This window comes from Prosopis cineraria, unplaced genomic scaffold (assembly GCF_029017545.1).
Source record: "Prosopis cineraria cultivar Desert tree isolate PC_DT_omini unplaced genomic scaffold, ASM2901754v1 PC11, whole genome shotgun sequence".
Taxonomy (NCBI): Eukaryota; Viridiplantae; Streptophyta; class Magnoliopsida; order Fabales; family Fabaceae; genus Prosopis; species Prosopis cineraria.
The window spans coordinates 45,232,368-45,248,499 of NW_026555342.1; the positions used below are offsets into that span (position 1 = coordinate 45,232,368).

The 16,132-nt window shown below is 35.4% G+C and overlaps 1 protein-coding gene across 5 annotated transcripts; it reads left to right on the forward strand.

The window, feature by feature from the left end:
- The first annotated feature begins 3,021 nt into the window (after nt 1-3,021).
- Nucleotides 3,022-6,950, forward strand: LOC129285347 (disease resistance protein RUN1-like). 5 transcript variants are annotated; one of them, XR_008587168.1, is made up of 5 exons: nt 3,022-3,806; nt 5,041-5,486; nt 5,611-5,886; nt 5,976-6,826; nt 6,922-6,950. XR_008587168.1 is itself a non-coding variant. In XM_054920985.1 (5 exons), exons 1-5 carry the CDS (start codon nt 3,560-3,562, stop codon nt 6,738-6,740), a joined length of 1,638 nt encoding a protein of 545 aa, XP_054776960.1. In that variant the 5' UTR covers nt 3,022-3,559; the 3' UTR covers nt 6,741-6,920. The 5 variants fall into 5 exon arrangements, 4 of the variants coding, with proteins under 4 accessions (XP_054776960.1, XP_054776959.1, XP_054776958.1 ...); XM_054920985.1 differs by lacking the exon at nt 6,922-6,950 and having other exon boundaries at nt 3,022-3,575; nt 3,672-3,806; nt 5,976-6,920; XM_054920984.1 differs by lacking the exon at nt 6,922-6,950 and having other exon boundaries at nt 3,022-3,513; nt 3,672-3,806; nt 5,976-6,920.
- The last annotated feature ends 9,182 nt before the right edge of the window (nt 6,951-16,132 follow it).

The following is a 16,132-nucleotide window of genomic DNA, read 5'->3' on the forward strand; positions in this document are numbered from 1 at the left end:
TGATGATGACTATGTACTTGTATGATAAATAATTTTGTTCCCTTTTCTTTTGTTGTCTATGTTTTTGCATTGCATTTGGCTGTCAACTACTTCAATTTTACAATTTGGAATAATAATAATAAGCTTGTTCAAGCAAGACATTTTATTATATCTTCTTGTTGCTTAATTTAATGCTTTTAGGTTTCATGGTGATAATTATATAATGATCTGTTTACGTCTAAATTAATCTTATCACCATATAAATACTATTGCTTGATCATTGAATACTGCTTATCTGCAGTGAAAATAGGGAATTTTTTATTTTCTTTTGTCCTGCATGCGGTAGTTTAGAAAATCTTATCTAAACCAATTTTTTATATTTTTTTTTTATTTTTAAAAAATTCATTTCTAAACTAATTATGACAATAACTGGTTTAGATATGGATGATATCTAAACTGGTTATTGTCATAACGAGTTTAGATAACCGGTTTTAAAACTATGTGTGTTTTTTTTTTCAAAAAAAAAAAATCAATCATTATTTCAGTTAACCCAGCCATATTAGGATGCAAATTTGCAAATTAAGGATAATATATACATCCAGCCAGTCAAAATATAATTCAATTCAATCAAATTATTTATAAGATATTTATAATTTCATTTAATATTCAATATCTAACCAGCAACATAATAAAGAAAATCACAATCTTCACCATTAAATCACACGCACAAACAGAACAATCAAGAAGAAAGGAGAGATTCAGATGCGCTTGAAATAGGGGAAGACAATGAACGAGGCACCTGATGGCAACACCCACAGCAGTGCACGGACAGAGGAATGGACGAGCTCTACCCAACATAATTGATGTTGGTGAAGAAAGGAGGACGGGCCTTCAACCTCCCACGCCGACGACACTAAGAATGGAGGAAGGAGTAGCCGAAGGATTGAAAGAAGACACCACAGCAACGGACGGAGTGTAGGGAAGGGAGATTCTGGCTCACCCATAGTAACCGACGGCGAGTTGTATGATGAGAAGAAGATGGGGACGAAGACATGAGAGAAGAAGGAAATGGTGGGTGTTCAGATTTTGGCTTTCACTTTAGCATCTCTCCCTCTTAGACGTTGCTAAGATAAAGAATGGAGAAGTTTCCTGATGCATATTTCACCTCTGCTTCCTTTTTTTAATAACACAGTGGGGCAAAATGTTAATTTTACCAAAGACTGAAATAAAAGAAATAAATTTGGCATATACAGGATTCGAACCAAGAACCGCTAGGATAAATTGTCAACACAACTACCACTATACCAACATTCCATCTTATATCTATGGAAAAAAATTAATAAAAATAGGATAAAAGTACATTTTTCCCCTGATGTTTTCTTCGAGAAGCATCCAATACCCTAATATTTTTCACGTACCATTTTCACCCCTTAAGTAATTAATTTAGAGCATCCACTAACTTGACATTAACTCCTCACACATTGACCTTTAGAATTATAACAGAAGGTGGTTTCCGGTCCTATGTGGTCGGCAAAGTGGAGGTGAAAGAGGAGGAGCTACTGCATGAAGGCAACGACTGTGAAGAGAGAGGGAGATGAAGGAGATGGGTTAAGGATTGATGATCCTAATGTCTCTGTTCTCCCGTGTTTTTTTTCTTAGAAACAAAGACAAGTCAAGGGTCATATTGTTCACTTTGAAAGGCATCATCCACATGATAACTAACAAGATCGTGATTAACACTAGAAAGGCATCAACATGAATGGTGTGGATTGGCTTTTGTTCTTGATGGAGAGCATAATGGGTTGCTATGGCCTTTGAACATTTGCGTTGTCACCATTGTCACTTCAAATGCTAGCTGCATAACTCGTCTTCCTCACCATCTTCACTCTGAGTGTTAGCAACACAGCTCTCCCAAATCATCACAATCACTCCATGGATGGGGAAGAATTTCAAAGAATCTTGAACAAGTGGTCTTGGAAATTTGAAAAATCATTGTGGAAGGTCAAGGAAGAGGTAGATCGTCATCAGCAATGGAGAGGATGAAAAAAAAGGGAGATGAAGATGTCAAATTTCAAGGATGGCAATGGTGAACATAGCATAGGTGTGGGCCTTGAGGTAAATAGTGATGGTGGAGGCTGCTGAGCTTTGAGCGTTATTGGAAGTGGGTGAGCAATGATGAGAAGAAGAGAAAGTAGGTGACAAGGGTGTCGTATCAATGCTTCTAGTGCAAGAGGGAGGTGATAATGCTAAAGAGTGAGGCAGCAATAGAAGAATCATTATTGGAGGGGGATGATAATGTTTCACATAAAATGGGGCCCATGAGAAATTTTTAACAGAGTTAGTGTAGATTTAACATTAGGGTAACATGTGCACCAAATTAATTACATTAGTGGCAAAAATGCTCCACAAAAAATGTTAGGGTGTTGGGTGCTCCTTGAAAAAAAATCCGGGGCAAAAATATACATTTACCCATAAAAATACAATCAAAATACCTTAATATAAATTTAATATTTTATTTTGTTTTACTAAATTTTTGGGCTATTACATTAAATTTCTGAGTTATTACATATATGTTCCATATTTACTATCAAATGTTCACTAATTCATAAATATAGGTTCACATATTCACAATAACAGCTTTGCATATTTGCTAATTGTGAATCTAAACTTGTGTGTGAATATATGAATATGTGAACCTATACTAGGGAATATATGAACGCGTTGTAGTGAATTTATAATCCTTTACTTATAAATACGCGAATGTCTGGTAGTAAATATACGGACACCTTAAGAGAATCCTTGGATTTGGACAATCATTTCAAAATTGAAAGGGCATGCGGAATAACTATTTTGGTTCCGAGGGCTCTAAGTGCAATTCTGCCTTTAATTATTTCCCCATCTAACCTCATGACAGCAGATGCGGCTTTGTTTGGTAGAACTAGAAACATTAATAAATCTCTCTCTCTCTCTGCCTACCAACACACTTTCAAATATTATATATAATATATATAGCTTTTGAATGTAGCAGTTCTTTGACTTTAGATCATAGCATTGTGCTCTATCTACCTACTGACTTACACATATTATAATATGTATAGCTTTTGATTGTAGCAGTTCTTTGACTTTAGATCATAGCATTGTGCTTGAGATCAGGAAGTAATAAGATCCGTGCAACTATAGCAGTACAGCTAGTAGTATCGATCATTCATTGTAGAGTAGTATCATCTGAGTTTCTTCATTTTCGTTGCCTGGTACTGATTTGATTTTGTTATCGCAGATTACAGTTTTGACACAGCCAAGAGATTACAACCCTGCAATGGAATACAGGCTCATAGGAGAATCTTCCTCAAGCTCTTCCTCTTTCAATCCAACTCCAAATTGGAAATATGACGTTTTCTTGAGTTTTGCAGGAAAAGATACTCGCTTAAATTTTACAGATCACTTGCACGCTGCTTTATGTAGAAGTGGCATCAGAGTTTTTATCGATGACAAAGGATAGAGAGAGGGGAAGTTATATCACATCAACTTTGTCAGGCAATTGAAGATTCTTTCTCGGCCATAGTTGTTCTTTCTCAGAATTATGCAAATTCTACCTGGTGTTTGGATGAACTTCATGAGATTATTAAATGTAAAAACAGTCTGGGCCGACAAGTATTTCCCATTTTTTATAGTGTTGATCCATCTGATGTCAGATATCAAAAGGCAAGTTATGGTAAAGCTTCAGCCAAACATGAAGAGAGATTCAAAGAAAGCGAAGACAACGTTCAGAGATGGAGAGATGCTTTGTTGCAAGTTAGCAACTTGTCAGGGTGGGATACCAGGGGCCGGTAAGATTTTTTCTTTCCATTTTTTTCTTTCCTGTTTTTGCCTTTTATTTTAAGAAAGATTTAATTTAATCATATTTCAAGATTTTTCAATTAGGTTTTTTTTCCTTTTCCTTATAAATATACTCGCTTAAACTTTAAACTGTTTAGTTGGTCAAAAAAAAAAAAACTTTGAACTGCTTATAATATTTGCTTTTGTCTCTCTGCTTAGCCGTAATGCAGACAACAATAGAATAATAGCATGGTGGATTCGTTAGAAGGAGAAAATATAACCTATGATTTATGAATCATATCTAATATATTTAATATTAGCCAATGTTATTAAATTATGAATTAATTAGATAAACCGGGATAATTTTTTTAATAAACGAGGGATAATAAATATTCATTCAGATGTGCCCAAATCACATATAATTAAAAACTCTCAAAATTATTTATTCTTTATTTTATCTTCGTCATATTATTGCATTTAAATTTCTCTCATCTTTTGCTATAATATTTCAATTATTTTTAAATCAAGTCATAGCAAATTAAAAAATAATAATTCATGCTTAAAATTTATTGGGATTTTTTTTCCTTTTTGTAAGCATGAAACAGAAGTTATAGAAAATGTTGTTGGAGAGATATGGATCAATTTACGCTCTAAGTTACCATCTTATAATGAGAATTTGGTTGGAATTAATTCAAGGATGGTCGATATGATATCACTCTTAGGAATTGGGTTGGATGATGTTCGATTTGTAGGAATATGGGGAATGGGCGGTATTGGTAAAACAACTCTTGCTAGAGTTGTTTATGAAAATATCTCTTGCCAATTTGAAATGAGTTGTTTTCTTGGTAATGTTAGGGAGCTTTGTGAAAGAGTTGACCTAGTTCATTTGCAAAGAGAGCTTCTTTATAACTAGCATAGTAATTAAAGACAAGAATGAAGGAATGACCATAATACGGAACCTTTTATGTAATAAAAAGGTTATTCTTGTCCTTGATGATGTAAATCATATCAGTCAATTATAGAATTTGGCTGAAAGTTCAAAATGGTATGGCACTGGAAGTAGGGTTATTATAACAACAAGAGATAAACACTTGCTTACATCGTCTGGAGTGTTTACAATATATAAGATTGAAACTCTGAAAGAAGATGAATCTCTTCAACTCTTCTCCAAGAAAGCATTGAGAAACAATAACCATTTAGAAGAGAATTATTTGGCGTTGTCTAAATCTGTGGTTAAATATACAGGAGGTCTTCCTTTGGCACTTCATGTTTTAGGTACTTTTTTGCGTGGAAGAAGTATGCCTGAGTGGAAAGATGCCTTAGACAAGCTAAAGAAAATTCCAGATGATAATATTCTTCAGATACTCAAAATCAGCTATGATGGATTAAATGATGAAGAAAAGACCATATTTTTGGATATTGCTTGCTTCTTCAGAGAACAGAGGAAAGAAGAAGTAATCCAAATTTTGAAAAATTGTGATCTTTTTCCAACAATTGAGATAAATATTTTGATGGAGAAAGCTTTACTAGTTGAAAAGAAGGATTCGTGTGGAGAGTGTATATTAGAAATGCATGATTTACTTCAAGAATTGGGAAGGAACATAGTTTTTCAAGAATCTCCTAGTAATGTTGGGAGACGAAGTAGGTTGTGGAAATTAGAGGACATTCATGAAATTTTGAAAAATAATACGGTGAGAAAGCTTTACTTCCTAAATATCTCATTGGGATTATAGTGTGTATAGTTAACATTTTAACTATGCTTTACTTTGTTATCCTTCTCATGTTATTTTTGTGGCAATTGACGTTTTTTATCAGGGATCTGAAGCAATGCAAGCAATTGTTATGCGCCCAAACCTACATGAATTAGAAGTAAATCCTAAATCCTTTTCTAAGATGACTAATCTTAAATTACTCATCTTACCGTGGGAGGTGAAACTTTCGTATGATCTCAAATGTTTTCCTCGTGCAATAAAAGTTGTTCAATGGTATTCATTTCCTTTAGAAGCTCTTCCACTTCAAATTCCATTGGATAAACTTGTCGATATTAACATGCATCGTAGCAAAATAAAGCAACTACGGAATGGCTTACTGGTAACATAGTTCACTCATTTTAAATTTATTTATGCTACATATAATAGGCGTTGTGAAGTTGCTCATTTTCTTATATTCTGTTTTATCAGTTTATGCAAAATTTGAAGTTCATTGATATGAGAGGTTCTGAAGATTTGGTTGAAACTCCGGATTTCTCAGGAGTCCCAAATTTAGAAAAATTGATTTTGGATGGATGCTCATCCTTGGTTGCCGTTCATCCTTCACTTGGAGAACTGAAAAAGGTTGTTGAAGTGAGTTTACGTTGGTGCACAAGTCTTGAAATCCTTCCAAGAAAATTGGAAATGAATTCTTTGATGAAGTTAAGTCTTTTCTTTTGCTGTAGAGTTTTTATGCTCCCCGAGTTTGTAGAAAATATGAAAAAATTATCATCCCTTAATTTAAGTCATACTGCTATAACCAATCTTCCTGAATCACTTGGATTCTTGATTGGTCTAAGAGATCTGAATTTGAGTGGATGCAATATTGCTGGTTGCTCAAAAGGATTTAAGCTGCCAAAAAATCTGAATGATCATGAGGCTTTGAGAGAACATGACATCTGTGAAGCTTGGAGTAACAAGAGGGAACTCAATGTGTCAACTTGGAGTAATTTACATCACATTTTTGAAGTTAATCTAACATCATTATCAGAGTTAGACTTGAGCTACTGTTGCATTAGTGATGACTCACTTCCAGATGATTTTGGCGGTTTACCATCATTAATTGCATTAGATTTGGGATATAATGATTTCGTTAATATGCCATCTGGTTGCTTCTCTAAACTTTTTCATCTGCACTATCTGTTTTTTTTAATTGCAAAAGGCTCAAGTCACTGCCAAATCTTCCACCACGGTTAATTCGAATAGATGCAATCGGTTGTAATTCATTAGAATCTTTATCAGATACACAACTATGGAATCTAGTTTCATCACTAGACCATGAGGTATGCTTGTGTAACTACTAACTATATTCATTTGTCTTCTTCTTCTTGGTGAAATAACCACATCCTTATATGATATAACTATTTTCTTGTTTTAGTGTCGATGGAGAACTAAATATGAAAATAACCACATCTTTATTTATTTCATTATTGATGTTCTACTGCTAGTTACTTGCTCCGCTCCAATTTAGATACTTTTAAGACAAATAATAAATACCGATAAAGCCATTAAATACACTTTACAATATTGTCTTTTCAAAACAAAAATATACATTTTTAAAAATACATTTTATTCAATATTCCATTTAAAGAGATACTCCCTTCACCCTATCACTTTTTGGGGAGATCTAATATTTTAAAATATAAGACACTTTGATAAAAATAAAGTTTTATTATTGATTTTTTTAATATAATCCTTTTTATATATATTTTTTCTCGTTAATATTCTTTCACAAATGAAGGACAATTTTAAAATTTCATATTTTTGTTTTGAAAAAATAAGGTTATAGAGTATATATAATAAGCTTTATTGTTAATTGTAATTTTGCCTAAAAGTATTTTATGAATTGGATTGGGGAGGGAATAGAATATAATGATAAGGATAATATTAAAAAAAACATCATTAATGAAATTTTGTTTTTGTTAAAAGTGTTTTACATTTTTTTGGACATCAAATCACCCCTTTTATAAATTAGAATGGAGGGAGTATTTGATATTGCCCCACCTCTCTAAAGCATGCCTCTTGTAATGCCTCAATCTCTCTCAATTATTTTTCTCTTGTTTTTATTGATTATTAAACTCTACATAAAATGAGAGACATCTTATCATGTTATAGCAATAAAATGGTTTAAATTTGTATTTTTTTAGGGGTTTTCAAAGAAAAATACCCTAAAATTATACAAAAATGTACCATTTCATTATTGTAAAATATATCATTTCATGTAGAATCTACTAATCAAAAGAATCAAGAAAAAACAATTGGAAACATGGCGCATTAGAAGAAGCATTTGAGGGCCTGGGCATGAGAGGTTTTAAGCCCGGTTTATTGGTATATATCAATATTAATAAATCAGTTTATTTAGCACTATTTATTTAATATATTTTATTAAAAATTATATTGTGCATAATGCATGAGTAAAGTTTCTTAGCAAGTTTTCACGAAAGTTTAATTAATGTTATTGTTGCAGTTAGAACACCTTCCTCAGAGAGATTTTATTGCAATTATTTCAGGAACTGAAATAGCATCATGGTTTCCAAACAAAGATGTTTCTCATTCAAATGATGATGATGGATTGGAAAATGTATTCATGAGAGTGGGCATCCCTCAACATTTTCAGGCAAGTGAATGGTTTGCAATAGCTCTATGCCTAAGAATAGCGAGTGCTTCGATCGACCTTATGAGTTGTGATATTTCTTGGAGCAATAAATCTCCTGAAGATGATAGCTATATATGCAAAGAGTGGGCACATCATATTGTCATTGACAATATTGAGAATTCTCATCTCTGCATAATGATATTGGAATTGAATAAGAAAACCTATCGACAACATCTAAGGGAAGGTCGTGATTCTTATAGCCTTCACATCAAACTTAGCACTTGTGGGAAGCTTGGAATAAGGGCTTGGGGATGGTGTGTGTTTTGTCAAAAAGAGATGGAAATGTGGTGGCACAGAAACCAAATGAAAACAAGCAATTTTTTTCTTTCAAGTCTGAGCTCCTTACACAACTAAAGGGCCTTATTTATAGTTCTGGAATCATGAAAAACTAAAGCTTACAAATTAAAAGAGAGGTTATAGAAATTAAGGGGAGGTTATAAAGGCTTTATTGTGCTCTATTATGCGTCTCCTGTTTCTGCTCTTTCTGTTTCATCTCCATTATGCATCTTCCATTTCTGCTTTCTCTGTTTCATCCTCCTCAGGTTGGGCAGAACTCGCCCTCGAGTCAAATTCATCATCTTCATCAACGTACAGAGATAGATCAGCGACATTGAAGGTGGCAGATACACCGTAAGAACCAGGTAATTCCACCTTGTAAGCATTGTTGTTGATCTTTTGCACTATCTTGAACGGACCATCAGCTCTTAGGGACAGCTTAGCATTTAGTTGTTTAGGAAATCATTTCTTTCATAAATGTATCCAAACCAAATCGCCCACGTTAAAAGTTTGATACTTTCGATGCTTGTCACGTTAAGTCTTGTATCTCAAGTTTTGCTTTTGTATTTGGGCACGAACTTATTCATATAACTTCTTGATTTCCTTAGCCCTTTGGTCAGCATCAGAACTATCTTGCTGCTTATCAAGTGAAGGGGTCAAGTCTAGTAGACTAAGGGGACAAGTGCCATAAACAACTTCAAACGGACACTTCCCAGTTGCTTGGTTGACAGAGTTATTATAAGCAAACTCAACTTGAGCAAGAATGAGATCCCACTGCTTCAAATTCTTTCTCACAAAACTATGAAGAAGATTACCAAGAATCCTGTTTATTGCTTCAGTTTGGCCGTCTGTCTGGGGATGACTAGCGCTGCTAAACTGGAGCTTAGTTCCCATCTTCTTCCATAGTGTCCGCCAAAAGTGGTTGAGAAACTTCACATCATGGTCATAAGTGATAGTCTTGGGAATGCCATGAAGACGCACAATCTCCTTAAAGTATAAGTCTGCTACTTGAACAGCATCATTAATCTTCTGGTATGGAATGAAATGGGCCATTTTTTAGAAATGATCCATAACTACCATGACAGAATCTTTTTGCCTTTGAGTCCATGGTAAACCCAGAACAAAATCCATAGTTATATCTTCCCAAGGTGCTTCTGGAATTGGCAGAGGCATGTATAGTCCGGTATTCTGATCCTTGGATTTAGCCAAGTGATAAATTCTGCATCTTTGTATATGCCTGTTGACATCCCATTCAAGTCGAGGCCAGTAAAAGTTCTCCTTCATCAGGTCAACTGTTTTATCCCGTCCAAAATGTCCTATTAATCCACCATCATGTGCTTCCCAAATTATGGCTTCTCTCAAGGAACCTTGTGGAATACAGAGGGTTTTACCTCAAAATAAAAACCCATCGTGTCTGTAGAACTGGTGGAAAGGTTGATTTACAGTTGCTTCCCACACTCCTCAAAAATCAGGATCATTCTGATACAACTCTTTGACAAGGTCAAATCCAACAACCTTGGTTTATAGTATTATAAGTAGCACATGGCGATGACTAAGGGCATCAGCTATGGAGTTTAGAGTTCCAGCCTTATGTTTGATAAGGAATGGATAAGACTGCAAGAGTTCACTCCAACGAGCATGTCTGTGACTGATCTTCTACTGGGAATTTAAATACTTGAGAGCCTTATAATTAGAAAAAAGTATGAACTCTTTATTCAGGAGATAATGACTCTAATGTTGGAGAGCTTGAACAATGGCATAGAATTCCTTATCATAGGTAGAATATCTAAGCTTTGCATCATTAAGCTTCTCATTAAAAAAGGCAATGGGATGGCCCTCCTGGCTTAAGACAGCACTAATGCCGGTGTTAGAAGTATCACAACTAACTTCAAACACTTGGTCAAAGTTAGGAAGAGCTGGGACTGGAGCTTCAGTCAACTTCTTCTTAAGCTCCTCAAAGCTTTTCTAAGCTTGCTCTGTCCACTAAAACTTCTCTCCTTTGGTGCAATCTGTAAGTGGTGCAGCAATTGAACTAAAATTATGGATGAACCTCCTATAGAAAGAAGCTAATGCGTGAAAGCTTCGAACCTCCTGGATCAATTTTTGAATTGGCCAGCTGTCAATGGCTGTAACTTTGCTTGGATCAACATGAACACCCTCTGCGGTAATAATATAACCCAAGAACACAACTTCGCTGGTAAGGAAGGTACACTTCTTGATATTTGCATAAAGCTTCTGTTCACACGAGGCTTGCAAAACTTGCTGCAAGTGATCTAAATGCTCCTCTTGATTCTTACTGTAAATAAGAATATCGTCAAAGTACACAACAACAAATTTACCAATGAAGAGTCTCAATACCTAATTCATCAGGCGCATAAATGTGCTAGGGGCATTTGTTAACCCAAAAGGCATCACATTCCACTCATATAAGCCATCTTTAGTCTTGAAAGCGGTCTTCCACTCATCTCCTGGCCAAATTCTAATTTGATGGTACCCACTACGAAGGTCAATTTTAGAGAAAGTAATGGCACCATGCAACTGGTCCAGCATATCATCAAGCCGAGGTATCAAAAACCGATACTTAATAGTGATCTTATTGACAGCTCGACAGTCAATGCACATTCTCCAACTTCCATCCTTCTTAGGTACTAGAAGAACAGGTACAGCACAAGGCTGACACTTTCTTGAACTAACCCTTTCTTCAACAACTCTTCAACTTGCCGTTGGACTTCAGCATGTTCCTAGGGACTCATCCTGTAAGCAGGCTTATTAGGAATGACTGCTCCTAGAACGAAGTCAATGGTATGCTGTATGTCTCGCATTAGAGGCAACCCTGGTGGTATCTCATTAGATATTACATCTGGAAATTCTGACAATAGCGGAATGACTCCAGGTGGATTGGTCATCTCGTCGTTCACCTCAAGCACCAGAATAAAGCTCATCATTTGGGCTTCAGATTTCGACACCTTGAATTCCTCCTTAGTCAATAAAGACACTAACGACTTAGAGACACTAGATTCCCTTGAAGATTGGCTAATCTCACTAGGTGATAGAGGCGCTAGTGTGAACTTGACACCATCTTTCATAAAAGAATAAGTGTTTGCTTGCCCGTTGTGCATAGCATGTCGGTCATATTGCCATGGCCTTCCCAAGAGAAGGTGGCATGCATCCGTGAGAACATCGCATGAAACTTCATCACAATATCGATTCCTAATAGAAAAGGTCACAAGGCATTGTTTAGAAACTTTTACCTCATTTCCTTTGTTGAGCCAGTGAAGCTTGTAAGGTTGCGGATGATCTTGTGTTGGCAACTTCAATTTCTCCACCATGTAGTCAGATACTACATTTTCACAACTTCCACTGTCAATAATGACATTACAAACTTTTCCTTGGGCCATGAAACGAGTGTGAAAAATGTTGCGTTGTAGCCAAGGTTCTTCTTTAACTACTGTTGTATGCAGACTTCGTCTAAGCACCAATGCTTCTCCTTTATCAGCAGGTGTGACCTCCTCATCATATACGGGATCAGTGCCGTAGAACTCAACATCCTCCTCATCTTCTTCAAGCACTTCATACCCTGATCCTTCTCGAATGGTGACAACCCTTTGAGTAGGACAGTCCGCAGTAATGTAGCCAAATCCTTGACATTTAAAGCATTTGATTGCTTTAAAACCAGATTCCTTAGTAGTATTGGATGGTGGTTTGCACATAGCAGTAGGTTGTGGCTTGCTTGAGGAGTTGGTCTGCTGAAATTTTGCCTTACGGCCTTCTGGATAACCCCTAAGGATGAAGGTTGGAAAGTGGATCTCTTGGGCATCTACTTCTCAACACACATGGCTAGACAGATGACATCATCCAAGGTCTAATATTGTTGAAGCTGGACTGGATGACTAATATTTGTGTTTAAGCCTGCAAGGTACCGGGCTATTATTTGCTCCTCGTTCTCCTGAATATCACACTTCATCATGAGTTATTCAAACTCTCTAGTATATTCTTCTACAGATAAAGATCTCTGTCAAAGATTTTGTAACTAGATAAAATTATCCTGGTGGTAATGATCTAGCAAAAATTTCCTGGTGAGCTGGCGTTTCATTTTCTCCCAGGTCTCAATCTTGTGCTTTCCCTCACGTTCCCTCTTCCATCTGAGGTTTTCCCACCAAATAGAAGCATGTTTCTTGAGTTTGAGGGCAACAATTTTGACTTTCTGCACATCTGAGATCTCCTTGTATTTAAATACTCGTTCAACAGTTTGTAGCCAATCTACAAACTCATCTGGCTGGAGTCTTCCCTCGAATTTAAGAATGTCTACCTTGATATCATTAGGGCGAAATTATTGTTGTCATGGATGGCGGCGGTTGTGAGTGGATGATGAACTGCTGCTTCCCGGATCTCCCTTTAAGTTTTCTCTGTTATTGTTTAATAGAGTTCACTACAATTCCATATTGGCTTCCAACTCTCGTATCCTACGTCTCATCTCTTCCATCTCAACCTCGTGCACATGTCTACGTCTTAGAGGCATTTTGGATAGGTGTCAAGACTAGGGATATAGGAAAGATTGGGGTACGGATGAAAACGTTGAAAAGATATAGGGATAAAATGGGATTTTTGGAAAGGCTAGGGAAAAAATGGGAATTTTAAAAAAATGAGGGGGTCAAACTGCAATTTATGAAAAATATAGGGGTCAAAATGGAATTCAGGTAAAATAAAGGGGCAAAAGTGTAATTTTAAGAAAGATCAGGGGTACAAAATGTAATTTTCTAAAAGATTAGGGGTAAAAATGGAATTTAGGAAAATATTGGGGTCAATATGGAATTACTGAAAGATTTAGGGCAAAAATGTAATTTTTGGAAATTTTAGCTGACTGGGTTTAGTGACACGGCAGAAAAGTGACATATGGCAGAGAACGATTGGATGACCTGCGTTTGACCGGTCAGAGAGATGACATGGCAGATGACGTCATTGTCGTCTACCTTGGAATGGCGTGTGCGGTGCGTGTGAATATAGCGTCACTGTGTGTTGTTTTGGCGAGGCGCGTGATGAATTTTTCGGCGATGGGGAACCTTCTGTTCCACGTTTTCGGACCTCCTGAGCGCGATGGTGATGTTAGTTTTTTGAGAAAAGGCCTGGATTGCAAAACGAGAAGACATCAGGGACTCCTCACTGAATCTCTCTCCTCTCCGGCGTACTTTCTCAACTGTAACTCACTCTCTCGCTCTCTGAACCTGGCTTTGATGCCAAAATGGCACAGAAACTGAATGAAAACAAGCAATTTTATTCTTTCAAGTTTGAGCTCCTTACACAATCAAAGGGCACTATTTATAGTTCTAGAATCGTGAAAAACTGAAGCTTACAAATTAAAAGGGAGGTTATAGAAATTAAGGGGAGGTTACAAAAGGTTTATTGTGCTCCATTATGCGTCTCCCGTTTCTGCTCTCTCCGTTTCAAGTGGTGCATTAACATCAATGATTTCAACAACTTAATGTTATTATCAAACGAAGAAGAGGAGGTTGGCATGTCTGATCATGAGGTTTGGCTTCCTCTCTCCGCACTGCATAGAACAATAAAAGGCTTGCCTAAGAAGTAATAACAGCAATGATCACTTATCTCTCTCTTATTAGTTGTCGAATTTGTTTAGTCAAGTCCTATGTTATCATTTTCTAACTTGTAATTTTATATATGACTTGGCCTGTGGAAGCCTGTACTTGGGGTAAAATGTGAGTATCTGCAAGTTCAAATCAATCGGATCGGCTACCTTAATATGAGATATAAAGACTAGCGTGTATACCACACTATTTATAAAGCTGCAATAGAGCCAAGCAAGCCAAACGAAAGAGAGACGTTTTCATTATGTTTCTACTGTTAACAAACTTATAGGAAGAATTACAACTAAGTGGCATATAAGGAAATTAAGAGAGAATTATATTGAAGTCCCGTACAAAAAAATTAATTACTACAAAATTTATTGACAATTAAATTAAACTGCATTGACAACTTCAATAGATTATAAAAGGAATTTAAAAATTATAGAAAATGACCAACAAAATTTTATTAACCTTTTTTTGTATTTAAGGTTTATAATGAATCAGCGTACATTGTAACCAGGCTATTTTCATGGATAGATACTTCGGAATTTCTGTTGATCACTATAGCATATTTTGCTATGTAAAGCACTATACAAACACGCCCCTCTTCGTTAGTTGCTATCATCAGCATCTAATTTCTATACATATATTATATATTTATTAAAAGCGAGGCAAACTGCAGATGCTAAAACAAAGTATTGAAAGGAAAAAAAAAACAGCCTTTTAAACATACTTCTGTGCAAAAATAGGTGTAGGCTTATGTTGAAAATAAAATACTAATTATTAAAATAAAAATTACTTTTATTAATAACTAATTTGATTTTGAATTATTTTGGTGATGTTAATTTTAATATAATTTTTGTCTTGAAACATGATATGTTTTGATATGAGGATATTATAGTCATTGTGATATTTACTCATTTTCTCTCTTCCTGTTTTATTTCTATTCATCTAAATATGATGAGTGATAATATTTTCTTTCAGTTTTTTCTTTTTTCCATTTTCTTTCTTGTCAACTCTTCTTTTTTTTTCTTTTTTCTTTTTTTGCCAAACAAAGGGTAGGGTCAGGTGAGAGGAGACAAAAGTGGATTCCAATTTCACTATGGATTTCAAATCCTACATCAACGTGCTTTGCTTTAAGATTCCTCTTGAACCACCGATTATCAGACCATGAATTCAAAGTTTTCGTACTTGTGAATTATTACATCCAGGCTTCCTTTACTTCTTCCTATTTTCTCTGCGCACAAGTATGGAATTAGAAGGGGAATTTTTCTTCATGAACCCCTAGTCTTTTTTTTTTTTTCACCTCCTTGATTAGCTACAAATATTCTTTCATTGGAATTAATTACATTGTTGGGTACTAAATGTGAATAAACGTTGGTTCGGCAAGTTGTGAAGGGGCTAACTCTTTTCACTAGATTCAATAACTTTTACAGGTCACTCCTTGTCTTTTTATTACAGAGTATAGAATTAGAAGAAATTGAGCAGAAAGAAAATTAGGAGGGCCAAAACTACTTTCGACATATTCTATTTATCTTTTCTAATTATCTAGTGATAAAAGATCATTTTGAAGTTCAAGAATATTCCTTTTTATTTACTCCAATTGAGATATATTTTCCCCTTCAAATGTTGGAATCGACAAAAACAACTGTAAGAGAAGGCAAAAAAAACAAAAGGCACTTCCATTTCTTCCTGCAGTTCATTTTGCTAAATCCAAAATTCTATAAAGATGTAGGCTTTGCTTCATTGAAGAAAGAAATCTATCAACAATTGAACACAGATAGACATTTGTTGTCCCAACAATAGATCATTTGATGTGAGCAAATATACATAGTATAATATAATGGTGCTGTTTTTATAATATTGCTATGTGTGTCAACCACATCCTTTGAATTTATTCTACTTCATTCATATAGCTGAAAACATAATGCTGCGTGTGTGTATGTGTTTGTACAGATCACCTGGGAATGGTTTTCAACAATTTAAAGAAAAGTAAGTAGTTGCAATGGTTGATGTGAAAGTAGAAGGGGATAAATAGGATACATGGTCCCTCAGTTCTAAAATAATTGTGACTT